We start from the raw sequence: 16,791 nt of genomic DNA, 5'->3' as shown, positions 1-16,791 counted from the left end.
AAATCCCTCCGCCACGCAAGTACTAGAAGTAGAGATAGAAAGAAGAAATAATCAAGCCAAGAAGACAACAAGATTTAACGAGGTTCGGCCAATATCATTGCCTACGTCCTCGGAGAGTTTCACCTTCACTCACTAGGCCAATAATTCAATCAGACGACAGTTTTTCACTGTCGTCTGAATAGGGGGGCTGCTGTTGTCTATCTCAATGCCGTCTGATACTTAATCAGACAATACCACGAAACTGTCGTCTGAGATTGTTTTGCACAAGAGCAGCGACTAACGTGGCTGTCGTCTGAACACCAAAAAGAACAACAGCGGCTTATATGCTTGTTGTTGTCTGAATGTTTGGTCAGACAATAGGGTCTTATATGCATGCTGTTGTCTGAAGGCTGGGTCAGACAATAGGGGCTTATATGCTTGCTGTTGTCTGAAGGCTGGGTCAGACAATAGGGGCTTATATGCATTCTGTTGTCTGAAGGCTGGGTCAGACAATAGGGACTTATATGCATTCTGTTGTCTGAAGGCTGGGTCAGACAACATGTAGCTGCAAATCCCATTATGTATCCATTATTGATACTATAGGTTTCTTCAAAAATCTGTTGTTTGTTGTTTTGCTGGACAATAGCTTTCTCGTTCTTTTAGTCCTTATAGTATTATAGTTAGATGGCTCATACAACAGTTTTTGTTAGGCATTTTGTTATAATCAATTATGGGACAATAGTTTTTAGATGGAATGGAATGGTCAACAGACATTCAAAAGACCTACATTCTGCACATATGGAATCCAAATGACAACACATCCAAAAACACATTCATTTATGTAAAGATTTGATACATTCATCCTTATATCCAACAGTCATTCTATCCCAACATTAACCCTAACCATAAAACACTAACCATTAACTTATACTTGTACATAAATGTGATGCACATTAACCCTGCCTAAACCTTACAAATGAAAACAATGCACCAGCAGCTTTAAGTACATCCTTTTGTTTACCCTCTGAAAGCCCTGCATCAAAAAGCATCAACCTTAGTTATTTGATAAAAAAATCTCTACTATTATTATTCAGAAAGGTTTAATAGCCTCAGAAGATATCATACCATTTTCTCAAAACCACATCCCACCAAAACAACTCCCCCACAAATCACAGCCAGTTCACATTTACAGAATGCAAAAGAATTACAGGAAGCAATGCAATTTACCCTAATCCCCACCCAGAAATGTAATTTTTTAAGCTTCCTGATTATATATATGTTCACCTTAACCCAGTTATCACACTTCTTGAGTAATTACCAAGTCATGAATCAACATATATACAACAAATGGACAGCCTATAACCCCAACAAAAAATAAGTGATTAATGGTTCAAATTCCATGGATCCGGAGAACATGACATACCTCTTCCTTCTTGCCTTTGCCTCCGGTGAAAAACTTGTATCCACTAAAGATAAGTGCACCCCATCTAGTCAAAGAGACAATTACAAACTGCAGAAGTACAGAATCCAGTGAAAAATAACTTCATTGCTTGAAGGAATGAATCCATGGAAAAATTAAACATCTTAAAAGAGCTTGAAACTCCAATGCTTTTCAGTTTCGTTTCACTTTTGATTCGCTTAGAATACAATGCAGTGTTCCAATCACCCTAATACATCATCTCCATATATATGAGTACCATATTTGTATACCAAAGTGAGTTAGTTATGAGGTTTCAAACTATACTATAACGTTGATGGAAACTTGAACATATTTAATTACCTTTATTCTCTTCAAGCTTTCATTTGTGGCCCTCTGATTCACACAGTTCCTGCACAGAGGATGAATAAAAGAAATCAATATTCAAGCATCTCCACTCAGATGTATTAGCCTAATTCAGCAACCCACAAATTCATTAGACTGCAAATTAGATAAAGCTAGATATCTATATAGGTACGTAGTAGGCTAGTAGCTCCTCTCTTCGATCAAATTTTTCGTTTTGGTATAGGTCTCTTCAGTTTAATCAGTAACACAGGATTTTACAGTGAGGAAAATTTGCCTCACACTCCTTATACCACATCAAACGATGGACTTCGATATCATTCCAAATTCCAAGCAATGATGTCAAAATTGGTATTTGAATTAAATGAATGACTAGCTAGAAAATTACACGCACAAATTCAGCAAATCCAACCCACCCAAGAACTGGGATTTATCAGAATTAACAATTTCATTAGTTTTAACAATTTCAATTTGGGTTTTATCAATTTGGAGATGAATTGGGTTGGCTTAGAATACCTCTTTAACATCCTAGATTCGGTGGAGTGACTGGAGTGAATAACCCAGCAAGGCAGCAACTGATCAAGCCTCAAGGGCCGAGCCACCGAAGAACTGATGGAGAAGTGAAGATCAGAAACTTCAAAAAAAGAAGAAGAAGAAGAAGAAGAAGAAGAAGAAGAAGAAGAAGAAGAAGAAGAAGAAGAAGAAGAAGAAGAAGAAGAAGAAGAAGAAGAAGAAGAAGAAGAAGAAGAAGAAGAAGAAGAAGAAGAAGAAGAAGAAGAAGAAGAAGAAGAAGAAGAAGAAGAAGAAGAAGAAGAAGAAGAAGAAGAAGAAGAAGAAGAAGAAGAAGACGGAGAGGGTGAGAGAGATACCTGGAGGCTCAGAGACGAAGAAGATGAACAGACACAATTAGCAGAAATAAGATAGTGAAAAGAAACACAAACTCGAAAAATTGCTTTCAAAAGTCCAGCTAAACAAAAAATGTGAAACTGCTGTTTTTAGCCAACAACATCATAGATCTCATGAGAAGCAGATATACACAAACCTGCCAAGTGAAAGCAGATTCCCAAGTGTGAATGTAATTGCAAACTTGATTGGATGGAAGAAAACAAGCATCGACTGTCACAGGAAAAGAAAAGAAGCCCACATATCAGTACCAAAGAAGGCCGTCAATATCTATTCAAGTTAATTTTCATCTGTTCTATATAGTTACACAAACTAGCATTACCAGGGCAGTTTAACTGACCCTGAAATTCAAATTTGTCAAGATCCAGAAACAAGTTAAAACAGCACATACTGGAATAATACTCTATTCTACTTTGCTCGAATACCTTCCTCACTAAAAGTACACAGATACTAATTACTATACAAGTGAGAATTGTTGCCTAATTAGAGATCCTAATTACTGATGCCAAGTTGTAGACAGTAAGTTAAAACTCCTACAAAGGGCACAAATTGTTGGTTTCAAGCCTCCAACACAAGAGTTTCGATAAGCGCTAACAGAAGTCCAAGAATCTAATAGCAAAAAATAGCTTTCAATGATAAAGCTAAGCACAAAAGCACAACAATCTAAGAAGAAACCAAGCACAAAGAGAAAAATATTGGATGCTTAAAATTACCAGGAGTGTACAAGTCAATCCAGAAGCCAAGCAGATGGCGAAGCCATAAAACCTCTGTTGAATCACACACACAAACAAACAAAAAAATAATCAAAAATTTGCAGACGAAAAGAGAGGAAATGCAAATGCAGACGATAGAAGTGAAGATCAGAAACTTCAAAAAAAAATGGAATATTCAAATACAAAGGAGAAGAAGAAGAAGAAGAGAAGAAGATAAGGAGAAGAAGACGGAGAGGGTGAGAGAGATACAGGGTGAAAATGAAGAAGTTTTGAAAAAGTGATAGATATGCACGTGCATGTAATTTCTTCTCCTCCTCCAACCAACCATCAAAAAGAGGAGCTGACAGTAGCATCCAATATGACACCACATGATTTAAAGAAAGACTATCAAAAGGAATGACCTAAACAATGGGGATGTATTCTAGAAAGCCACATCATATCTATGAGATATGCCTGCCAGGCTGCCACACTAGGCAAACTCAAGGCCATAGGTGCAAATCTTATTTACAAGAAGGGTAAGCTTTAAAGTTGGCCTTCTGAAAATTTTCTACAGTTTTGTCAAAGAGCGCCTCAAAATTTAATGATATAATCCTCAAAGAATGTCAAAGCTCTTGGTCTTATAGCATAACTCAAAGCAGTTAGATACATCTGTAATGTGTATTGATTCAATCTTGAATCTAGTCAAAAGAGAAAAAAAAAAAAAAAAAAGGCACTTCATTTCTTTACAATGAAAAATTTATGCACTGTTAGTTCATTCACCTCGCTAGCTAAAAGCAGACTGGGGCACTCATCTGCACTGGGTAAAAAATCACTATACAACTGCCAAAAGTTATCCTCCCGATCAAATGCATACAAAAGAAGGCAAGATAACCTTAGATCCCAACCTGTCTGCCACCAAGAGGAAGACAATAAAAATTGAAAATGTAATTATAAATAAACAAACTTGAAGAAATAGAGAATAAATGACAGTTTTTCTGGTAAGTGCATGAAGACATGGTTCAGAATCGAATAGAAATACAATAATACGATACCTCTGGATCAGTTGAATTGATGATATCAAATATTGGGTGACCCACCGGTACTATATCTGGGAAAAACATCCATGGGAGCTTTTGGCTTATAGTTAACATCAGTTCTAGTGGTATTTCCATTATCACCTGTGAAATTGAGCATAAAGCTACATTAACACCGAAAACTTAACACTTAATCAACAACTAGTACTATGATATCCATCATAAACACTGAATTGCATTGGCTGCATTATTCATGCAACTGTATTGTTAACACACTCTAGCAAGTGCAATAGATTATCCAAAAAAAAAAACCAGAGAAACAACTCACCCTAGCACGGCGAAGTGGTTCAACATCCTTGGAAGCATAAACTCCAAACCCATCTGGGCCTTCTTTAAATTCAATTCCATAAGCTCTCATACTTCTAACAAACCCTATCTTGTAGAAATCAGGATCTGCTGGCTCCAACTATAGACATTAAGAACATGGATAAGATTTTAGCAATGAAAGAAAAAAAAAATTCATTAAAAGTAAACACCTTTCAGTCCTTGTTTCCAATGAACACAATTCATTAAAAAATTCATTAAAAGTAAACACCTTTCATTAAAATCATAACATCATGCTGTCCTTGTTTCCAATGAACACAATTCACATTAACAACTAAGCAACTGTTTGGCTAATTAGCATTACACACTATGAAGATACTGATTCATTTCAGTTCTAGAGGCAAGAAAGTTGAAACCTTTAATCAAAAAACCAAATTTTGATGAATTCCCAAGGGCTGTGAAATCCAAATTACATTGCTTCAAGTCTCTAAGCAACCAAACAGAGCATAAAAGGAGAATCAGAAATGGGTATTTACCTCAGAGGGAGAGTCTTCAGCTCGGGGAGACTGAAGCAGAGGAAACGGAGAGGCCTCGGTGGTTGCTGCTTTGGCTTTAATGGGTTGAATGCGAATGCCTTTGTCTGTGTCTTTAGTGGTGAAAGAGAATCTGGGTCTTGGTGAGCCTCCATAGTTGAAGCCCTGCAACTGATTCATACACACATCAAAATTAATAAGACAGAAGAAGAAAATGGAAATGAGAAATGAAGATGAGAGAGAGAAGGGACCTGAGGATTGGAGATGAGGCAGTGGGAAGGGTGCTGAAGAGGAAGAGAAGAAACTTAAATTCAAGGGACAAAGCCACTTAAATGGGTAGAAACCCATTTCAACAATTCAAACCTTGCCTCCGTCACGATCTGGAGGTTGGGTGCTGAACAGAAAGGAAACAAGAACTCATATTCGTGGAGGAGAGAGAAAGTGGATCTGGAGGACTCTCTCTCCTCCGTCACGATCTCCAACCACCGGAGTGGGCTCACCGTAGCCCTAAACTCATATTCGTGGAGGAGAGAGAAAGTGGATTTGGAGGACTCTCTCTCCTTCATCACGATCTCCAACCACCGGAGTGGGCTCACCGTAGCCACCATCTTCTTCGCCTTCCTCCAACGAGTCAACGCCAGGCTGCACCTCTGAGATGAGCCACAAAGAAATCTCTGCGAATTCGTTTTCTAGGGTTTTGTGGTTCCGGTTCTGTTGGGACGCAAGGGGGGAGATGGAGAGAGAGAGAGAGGAGGAGAGGGATAGGGTTTCGGGTAAGGGCGAGAGAGATGGGCGCTGTGAGAAGAGAGAGGTAGTTTTGTTGAGTGGAAGAGAGAGAAAGCTGACAGGGAGAGTGGGAGAGATAGATGGCTGGTGAGCTCGGGGAGATGAAGGGTGATTTTGAGAGAGGGAAGCGCGAGCTCGGGTTTTGGTCGAATTGTGGGAAGTGAAAAATTGAAAATTTGGCCAAAGTGTTAAAGTCAATTAAGAAGGGCGCCAGCATATATATATATTGAATCCTAAAACTCAGACAACATCAATTCAAGTACATTGTCTGATGGAGAATGGCACAACAGACAACTAAAAACTGTTGTGTGAATTAAGAATCAGACGACATCTATTTCAACCATTGTCTGAATTAACAATCAGACGACATCTATTTCAGGCATTGTGTTAATAGTAATTGCACAACAGAGAAGTAATAACTGTTGTGTGATTAAAACAATCAGACAACATCTTTTCTCAACCATTGTGTTAATCAATCTTGGACAATACCAATGTAATAACTGTTGTCTGAATTGATTGATTCAGACAACATCAAAAAAATAACCATTGTCTGAATTACAATTGCACAACAGCAATGTAACAACTGTTGTCTGATTCAAAAATTCAGACGACAGAAAAATTCTTGCTGTCGTCTGATTATTTCAGACGACAGTTAAAATGTTTGTTGTCGTCTGATATGTGTTGTCTGATTGATTTTTTGGCCTAGTGACTAATGAGAGAATTACACAAGTACAAGATTACACCGCTCAAGTTTATGCCCAACCCAAGCCCTTGTATCCAATAGGATACCCCTTGTACACCCTCTCTCAACCTAGAAGATCACTCTACCCCAAGAGCTATTCACACTCTTGAACACAACTCACTTTGCTTCTATACACGAAGACCCTTAGAGTTGCTCTTGTTCTCTCCTTGCTTGCCTCCACACAAGCTTCATCTATTTATACCATTGATGGAAGTCTCTAGACTCACTTCATCAATGCTCATACATGAATCAACCACCCATCTCCCACATTAACTCCCTAGGAAGACTAGAAAGGTCAAAACATGAATTTAACTATGCATTTCTTCCCAATGCATCAACTTGACCATGCATTTATACCCAATGCATGCACTTGACCATGCACCAATTTTTCATGCATAAGTTGTCACCTTAAATGCACAAACAATTAATACCATGCATTCATGCCATGCAAAATATCTCCACCAAGGAGTGATAGGCACCAAACCCAACACAAATGGCCTGGATGGATAACAACTCGTTTGTCCTAGGCCACACTTCAGAAGCAGACGAGAACATGTGAAGCAGCAGGTGTAGAAAGCACCGAAAGCAATTTTGGATTGTTCCCAAAAGCTGCTTTTGCTTTTCAGAAAAGAACAAGGTGAAAAACATTTCACCTAAGGGAATCTGCTTTTGCCTTCCGACCTCCATTATCAGGAGCACTCACAAAAGCAGAAAAATCACGGAGTTGTGCTGTACATTTCTTTGTTTTGAATTCTGGTTTGAGTTCCGCTCCCTATATAAGGAGCTTTAGTTTCATTTGTAAAGAATTCGAAGAGAGAGCATCGAAAAATCTCCTCACAAAAAAAACTTCCACCATCCGAAAAATAGTTTAGGAACTTGAGCAGAAGAGTCTTCTCTCAAGAAAGAAGAATGCCATAGTAGCAGTGTGCTCCTTCCTGTCTAGTGTGAAGTAGTATGCTTTCTTTACAAGTAAGTATCTATAATCATTCTCATGGATAGCTAAACAGCTTCTTAGCTGTTTACCTGAGAATGAGGCTCTGAATTCTTAACTTGTAATTATGTTTAAATAAATAATTTCAGTGTGCTCATCCACTTCGTCAAGAACTTAAAAATTTTCAAGTTTTATATTACTGTTGTTATGTTCAGCCTTTATCCTATATTACCTGTAAGTTCAGATTTTCTGGTTCTTAGAAAGATTTGCCTCAGCTTAGGATAGAAACAAGCAGCAGTGATTCAGCCTATTAAAGTAACCGTTAGGTGAAAAAGTTGGGCATGTTGAAGGCTAGTTTTGTTTTTCTCAGAAGTTGGAACAGGTCTTTTCTAAGAAAAAGTGAATTTTGGACCCAAAAGTCAGCATATGATATATTTGGCACTACCCTAGAAAGGACTACCCTTATGAGTCTTTTCCCTTAAAGTTTGTGTACTTGGGCAAAATACCAACTTGGTTGATTGATTGGGCAAAATACTTCATGATTTTGGGCAAACGAGCTTAACCCCTATATTTATTTGCCCGGACCATATGGTAGCAAGCATCACTTGCCGACACATCACTAGCCAGCATCTACCGCTCTAGCTCTGTCTAATGAGATTATGCATGATCACATGTGCCTTACTATCGTACAAAACAATTCTGCTAGCCAATACATTATGTTCTCTTTATGTCCTCATGTTAAAGCATGGCAGTTTTGTCAAAACCATTGATTACAATACTCTTTGAGACATGGAAAGAATTATTTGATCAATGCCATCGTCTCCAGACATTCACGGATTCACCTACATATTGATCATGCCATACTATAATACAAATGATATTGGTCTACAGACCTTTATCCAATGATGGGAGCACCGTACCCATTAACTCTTAACACTGATGGATATATATTTGAGACTGGGATATGCATATTTATTCTCTTAATTCACCAAGTCGCAATACGATCACTCGACATGACAAGTCTTGCGCACAATCTTGAATTATGTGAGAACATTGCTGATATTGGCATGCTACAATTATCTTCCTCAACACCAAGTTGAGTTATACACAGCCCTCCATAATTGTCGTCAGTTGCTGCCATGTCCTCATGCTCATCAAAAGCCAAGCTGCTTTCTTTATTATGTTCCCTTATCAAGATTGAATATATACATATCCTTCTTCTAGAGGTTCAAAGAGTTATACATGCCATGGTTTGTGCACTGCCATGCTCTTGGCACGCCAAAGTATGCAGACAAATCAAATTTCAATTATCACGAACAAGCTGATAATCGCTGACTTATGTCTGAGGAGGTATATCCACCCAATCGGCTCAGGCATCTTCTTATATGAGCAAGCGAAAGCAAGCTGTGGACGGCCATTTATCGATTACATGGAGTCTTATATATGGACAACTCCAATCTTTCTACAATATCTTCACCACTTGTGAAAGGCTCCAGATAAGTTCTCATCTACACCCTTTTAATTTGAGATAATGCTATACTTTACATGCTTCATTGATTATTATAATCCAAGCATGCCTACAAAATGCGATAATTTTAATAGCATATTTACTATGCCTTAAATGTTGATGCAATATTTTAAATGTCTCCATGATTATCAAGCACGACTATAAAATGCACAATGTTATTAGTATCTCCACTACGATTACATGCTAAACACAAGCCATACTTTTATCTCGATTACACTGCTACATACATACATGTGATACTTGCTCCACATACTTCTACATGCTTAGCACCTCTATTGCTTAAATCCACATGACATCTCACTAGCGAGATCAATCCTCGCTCTTGCCATGGTAAATGTCCTCGATACTGGGGGGGACTTGTACACCATACTCGCCATTCTCCAACAGTACCTTATCTATGCTTCAGCAGTATGTTATCTACACATCAGCGATATCTCATCTATGCTTCAGCAGTATATTCTCTACACATCAGCGATATCTTCTCTATGCTTCAATAGTATCTTCTATATGACTTCAGCTGTATCTCATCTATGCCACCACATTATATTCTCCATGCTTCAATGATGCAGTCGCCATGCTGTAATGGCATACACCCAATGCTCGCCACGCTTCAGCGACATCTCATCTGTGCTTCAGCAGTATATTATCCAGGCCTTGGCAATCTCTTCTCTATGGTTCAACAATATCTCATCTATGCTCCAGCAGTATCTCACCTATGCTTCAGCGGTAACTCTCATATGTTTCAGTTGTATATTATCTATCTTTTAGCAAGTAATTCTCTGTGCTGCAGTGTCATCTATGCATCAACAATATATCCTTCATGCTTCATCAATACGTTCTCCACGCTTCAGTGGTATCTTATCTAGACCTTAGCGATATATTATCTATGCTTCAGCGATACGCTATCCTTCAGCGATGTCATATACATGCTCCGCGATATGTTATTCATGCTGCAGCGACATCTCACCCATGTCCCAGGCAACCTACATCACCATATCTCAACATGGCGTACTCGCCATGTTTCGAAGGACACACTCACAATGCCTCAACTGTAAACTTACCATGCCTTAGCGATATACTCAACGTACTCGCCATGCCTTAATGGCATGTACTCACCCATACCTTAGCTTCACGCTTGCGGCCTAGAAGGCACTCTCTTAGCTCCTCGAACGTGCCCTAAAGGCACTTGGGACTATACACTTTGACACCTGCCCATGGTAGTATTATCTTGGGTTACCTACAACCTTACTATGTAATCCCTCCGGGACTACCAATTCTCCAATGATCTTAATGAATTCTCCACTGATCGCCATGTATTCTCTAATGCTTTTCTCCAATGATCTCCATGTATTCTCTAATGCTATTCTCCAATGATCGCCATGTATTCTCGGATGACCGCCAAGTCTTCTCCAATGATCGCCATGTATTCACCCACGATCGCCTTGTATTCTATCACTGCTTTTGGTAGTTTTCAATGAAATTGGCTCGATACGCCATCTAGATACCTCTACTAGTGAGACTAGTTTGCTATCTCACCAAGCATAAGTAACACCCTCTTTGGGACACCCACAAGCCATGGTGAGGCCCAACCGCTACTTGCATCTTGTAGCCCTATGTTCAAGCTACGCTACGGTATCCGGAAGTCGCAAATCCGTCGTCGGGAAGCCACCTTTCCGGCCTTGCCAAGTTGCCCTCACAACTAAGCTTTTTAGACTAGAAATGGTGGTTACTTGTCCCACATCGAAAACCATGTAAAGGAAGAGCACTCCTTCACCTATAAAAGGAATGCCTCCTCCCACTTAAACATGATCCCATTACATCTTTTGTAATTGCGGCTCAACACACTAGTGTAACCTTCAAGTGGACGTAGTTTCCCGCTAAGGCGGGAGACGAACCACTATATATACATCTTGTTTCACTCTCTATCTCTCTCTCTAAAGCTAACTAGAGATCCCACGGATCACTAACGTTAACACGCCATTTCTTATCTCTCTCCAAAATCTCGCTAAAGGCATGGGCACGCTATATAGCAATCCCAAACTACTGCCTAACGCGAACAAGCTGAAATAGCTATACAATTCAATATCGCTAAAGGCATGGTTGTGCTGATATAGCACTATACGTGCTATCACTCGCAAACCCTTGTATTGTCAATGCGATCGAGGCGACATGCCTAAATGAAATGGCTAAATGCGATATGCTCCAATGCGATCAATGTGAAATGCTCCAATGCGATCAATGTGAAATGCTCCAATGCGATCAATGTGCAATGCTCCAATGCGATCAACGTGAAATGCTCCAATGTGATCAATGTGAAATGTGAAATGCTCTAATGCGATCAACGTGAAATGCTCCAATGCGATCAACGTGAAATGCTCCAATGCGATCAATGCGAAATGCCTAAATGAAATGCGATCAAGGAGAAATGCCTAAATGAAATGCGATCAAGGCGATATGCCTAAATGAAATGCGATCAAGGTGAGATGCCTAAATGAAATGCGACCAAGGTGAAATGTCTAAATGAAAGGCGATCAAGGCGAAATGCCTCAATGAAAGGCGATCAAGGCGATCAAGGCGAAATGTCTAACTGAAGGGCGATTGAGGTGAAATGCCTAAATGAAAAGGCTAAATGCGATCAAGCCAAAAGGGCTAAATGAGACCAAGTGCAATGGCCAAACGCGATCAAGTTGTAATGGCTAAATTCAATCAAAGTGAAATGGAGGAAATGGCGAAATGCGATCTAGATGAAATAGCCAATACCAAACACCACTACAAGCACGGTTGTGGTGACATAGCCTAGCACTATCCTAGAAAGCATCCAATATCACCAGACATAATTACGACATGCTCTCCCTTATATGATATCGCCATGGGTTATCTCTCCATTATCTGATATCGGCATGAGCTATCTTCCTCCAACACTCGATATCGCCACGTCTTATCTACCTATTACACGATATCGCCATGCTATATCTCTACTATACAATATCGCTATGTTCTACCTCTCCATTACACGATATGGCCATCAGTTGTCTCTCCAACACGCGATATGGCCATCAGTTGTCTCTCCAACACGCGATATCGCCATATGTCATCTCTCTATTATATGATATCGGCATGAATCTTTCTCCCACACGAGGTATCGCCATGTTTTCTCTATTATATGACATTTCCGTGTTTTATCTCCATTACATGATATCGCTATGTTTTATTTCTCCATTACATGATATGATATCGCCATGACTTCTCTCCATTATACAATATCGCCATGTCTCATCTTTCTCTATTATATGATTGCATGCCACTACATGCAAAATGAAAGGCTGTGCCAAGCTTAACAACAGCGATATCGCCTCGTACATTCCAGCCACTATCGGCTACATTCATTATAGCCATTATCGGGTTTATGCCAAAATTATTACTATTGCCATATGCAAAAATGGGCTGACATAGCCAAGGCTATCCTTGCAGACACCAAGTGTATCGAGTACACCTTCTATCGCGCATACCTGATGCCACATACTAGCAGACCTTGGTCTAAACCCTCTTACCCAGGGACTCGGGGGACTGGTACCCCAAAGAAGCACTCGCCAAATGTCCAATGAATGCTTACGTAGTTTCTACTTGAAAAACAAAATCATCACCCCAGTCAAGACTCCTCTTAGCTGGGGACTTGGGGGACTGGGGGTAATGGTTGTACGGAAGTCACGTGCTGAGAATGCTCGCCTTACACTTCCGATATTTCTACCATGACAAACTCCCCACCCAAGAGAACTCTTGACCAGGGACTTGGGGGACTTGTTGGTATATATACCGCCTAGGCACAAATATCGGAAGCACAAGGCTCACTAGCCACGTGAAGTAACGCCAATAAAGCCCAAACATGATGCCGATACCATACACTTGTGGTATGGGGTAGACCACAGCTAGTCCCACATTGGAAACAAAGGGGTGACAAGCCCATCCCCACACTATAAATACATGTCTCTCCACTCATTCAAGGTAAGCCACCACTCTTCATTTACTCCTACCTAGTCTACATTCTTACATGTATCTGACTCAGGCATCGGAGGGTCGAAGGCCGGCTAGCCCGGTCTTCCCTCTGACCTTTGTTCATGGTTGACAGGTATCGGATCTCGGAGATGGAAGCTCTCACCACCACCCCGTTTCTCACACAGAAACAATTATATATATATATATATATATATATATATATATATATATATATATATATATATATATATATATATATATATATATACAAGGTATCCAAGGCAAATTGATCCAATGGGCCTTATCTTTCAACTAGTCTATTTTACTATATGTCTTGTGTACACGTACAAGAACTCTAACATGGGACTTGTTTTCCAATGTGGTAACTGAAAACAAAGTTCTAACAATGACGTACCAGCTAGCTGTGAGTGATGGACGAAGTGTTAAATAATGCAAAGTAGTTAAAGAATTATTCGTACAGAAAAGTGGGTGTATGTATATTGAATGAAAGTTTGAAGAATGCAAATGGATTTATGGATTACCGGCTGCGAGCTAACTGTTTAGGAATTTGCTTACATTGATGATGTGTATGGATAATCTACGACCGTTAATCAATAGGAACTAAGATTGGAGTTAGTGTATGCATAAATGGATTTTATTTTGCATTGGATATGCATAATCCCTTGTGTTAATCTTTTCCTTATTTTCATACCCATTACAAGGTAAGTAAAATTGTCTTCGATTCTCTTATTAAAATTCCATTCAAAATATTAGTAGTTATGAGGGTTTGCCTGATTGGTAAATCATGGATTTGTTGTAATAAACTTGAACTTTTACTCTTTTTGGTATAATTATATATAAGAGTCCTCTAGGCCTATATTGTGTACCGCCCAATACTCTTTTGCAACTCTAAAACTTTAATCAAAATGGTTGTGAACCCCAGTTCTGAAATATTTGGTTACATTGATGATTTATGGATTACCGGCTACGAGCTAGCTTAGCTAGCTGTTTATGAATTTGATTACATTGATGATGTGTATGCATAATCTATGAACATTAATAAATAGGAACCAAGATTGGAATTAGTGTATGCATAAAGGGATTTTTTTTTTTTTTTATATATATTGGCTATGCATAATCCCTTTTGTTAATGTTTTTCTTATTTTCATACCCATTACAAGGTAAGTAAAATTGTCTTCGATTCTGTTGTTAAATCCATTCAAAATATTAGTAGTTATGAGGGTTTGCTTGATTAGTAAATCATGGATTTGTTGTAATGAACTTGAACTTTTAGTCTTCTTGGTACCTATATATAAGAGTCCTCTAGGCCTATATTACCTACCACCCGATACTCTTTTGCAACTCTAAAACTATCACCTAATCAAAATGGCTGTCAATCCAAGTTCTGAAAAATTTGGTGCTCTAATTCTTCTCATCCTGTTTAGTTTTAATCTTTTGGCAACCCAAGCTCGACCAACAATCAGTTCCAAATTGTCTACAGACTCTGAGGCGCTAAGCATTGGTGGCGGATATGTTGGTACTGGAGGACAGTACTACAACTCTAATCCGAGTCCATTGTCACTGATGAATAAGGACTTGGAGACAAGCATTGATATAGCACATCCAAGACAGGCAAATGGTGGCATAGCACATTCAAGCCAAGGACAACAAAGCCCTTATCTGAGCCCATCAATAATTGGGAGGATTAAGGAGTCAGGACCGAGCCCTGGTGGTGGACACGGTGGTGGTGGTGGAGGTGGTGGTGGACATTAACTTGGCCATTCATGATGCTGGGATTATGGGATAGCAGTCACAACAAAACATTTTAACAATTTAAGTGATATATGAGATATATGGTGAATCAATAAGAGAAAATATCAATCCTCATGTAACCCTAAAAAGCCAATCTTTACTTCATAATGTTGTCCTATAATATGAATTTCTTTATGGTAAAAATAATTTTTCCTCATTTATCATCTTTTTTAATATGATATTGCATATTTATTGGATTTGTTTTTGGTTTTTTTCTTTGAAAATTTAGTATACCCTAAATTGATTAGTGTTTCTTAATACACATAGTCAACACACACACACACACACTCTCTCTCTCTCTCTCTCTCTCTCTCTCTCTCTCTCTCTCTCTCATTTTTGTATACCCTAAAGGATAACCTTCATTACATCAACAGTAGTTTGGAGCAAATGAAATGCCAAGAGGCAAATAGTAATTAAATTGAGCGGTAACCATACGTATGTATGGTTTAGAATGTGAGAAATAGGATATACTATTCGGACATTTCATATATAGTTCGTTGAAAAGTTCGGCAAAATATTTTTAATTAATTAATTAATTTTAAAATATTCATTTATATTCATATTTGTTCAATAATATGTGTAGAATACCAATTAAAAAAAAAAGTAAAAATCAGGTATAATACATATATAATACTTTTGACTTCAAAAGTTCGAGAAATTTAACGAGTCATTTTCAAAATTACGAAGTACATAAGTATTTTTGAAAAAAAAAAAAAAAAAAACCTTAAGTACATGTTTTATTCACGTATAATATGAAAAAAATACAAACTATGACAGTAACACATATGACTCAATAACCCCCACATGAAGATTGACATTACAATACAAACATTCATAGTATATTGATTATTCATCCACCTAATGAAACAATCCATTGGAAGCCACCACTGCTACAAGTTGGTTACAACTTACAAGAGTTAATGACCATTAGATGATAAACAACAAGAATCTAAAAATCAGATGTAGACTAAGATCCGATCCATAATCTATATCTGAGTTTAACCCGGACCTAAAATCCGAATACAAAGTCGACCCAAATCCCAAATTAAAATAAGGAAAAATCTAGTGATTATTATTTTGGTTACAAAAGTCTAAGTATTGGATCTTCAAGTAATATATGTGGTTACTAGAATTGTTTCAATAATAGTTGTGGATTGTTTTTTCCCACCCTATTAATTTATTACCCTTGATTTTACAAATTTATTAAAATGAAACCCACCAACCAAGAATGGCATTAGGTCTACCTAAGTGGATTTTTTTTCTTGGTGTTTTAGTTAGCTTAACTTATGTAATAACATACATAATGTATTAATGAGTTTCACCTTTGTTTGTGAGTTTAGTGGCTTTCGGCTCGCCTATGCACTTTGTGTGTTTTTTGTTATACTTACATGTGTGGCAGGTCCAGTTCAGTGGTCAGTATGGAAGTACACCAATTGCGGTCTTAGGCGGATGTACTAATTGATTGGTTGGATTATGTAGCTTTATTTGCTTTATTTTTGTCAAGGTTTAGTTAGTATAGGCTATAGTCATTTTCTCAAATGTACAGGCTGTTATAGAGTGGGTGTTATTTGCTAGGGATTTGTTTTCCGGTTAGGTCGAATAGGTAAAAGCAACGTTTATTGGGCTTCGGGAGGTTAGGCATTGATTTATGTAATATCCTGACAGTTGGTATGTGAAGTTAAGCAAATATTAATGAATATTCATTCCCCAAAAATAGAACACATAATGTATTAGCTAAGCTTGCTTTATATTTT

The 16,791-nt window shown here is 38.3% G+C and overlaps 1 protein-coding gene across 1 annotated transcript; it reads right to left on the bottom strand.

Moving 5' to 3' along the window:
* Nucleotides 1-791: 791 nt before the first annotated feature.
* Nucleotides 792-5,853, bottom strand: LOC133737138 (protein PLASTID TRANSCRIPTIONALLY ACTIVE 14-like). The gene is made up of 11 exons (XM_062164755.1): nt 5,842-5,853; nt 5,249-5,416; nt 4,717-4,854; nt 4,407-4,532; nt 4,135-4,263; nt 3,376-3,429; nt 2,802-2,875; nt 2,276-2,368; nt 1,760-1,808; nt 1,403-1,489; nt 792-1,012 (listed from the first exon to the last, which is right to left on the bottom strand). The coding sequence occupies exons 1-11, from the start codon at nt 5,851-5,853 to the stop codon at nt 950-952; spliced, it is 993 nt and encodes a 330-aa protein (XP_062020739.1). The 3' UTR covers nt 792-949.
* Nucleotides 5,854-16,791: the final 10,938 nt, after the last annotated feature.

Source organism: Rosa rugosa, chromosome 3, assembly GCF_958449725.1.
Source record: "Rosa rugosa chromosome 3, drRosRugo1.1, whole genome shotgun sequence".
NCBI lineage: Eukaryota > Viridiplantae > Streptophyta > Magnoliopsida > Rosales > Rosaceae > Rosa > Rosa rugosa.
Note: the sequence above shows the minus strand (reverse complement) of the source record. Positions and strands in the feature narration are given on the sequence as shown.

Bases quoted from the DNA above. Each gene is read 5' to 3' on its own strand.
- LOC133737138 (XM_062164755.1), bottom strand. The intron at 4,533-4,716 runs GTGAGTTGTTTC...TCAATTTCACAG, and splicing joins AACCACTTCGCCGTGCTAGG to GTGATAATGGAAATACCACT. The intron at 3,430-4,134 runs GTGAATGAACTA...GTGATTCAACAG, and splicing joins GTCTGCTTTTAGCTAGCGAG to AGGTTTTATGGCTTCGCCAT.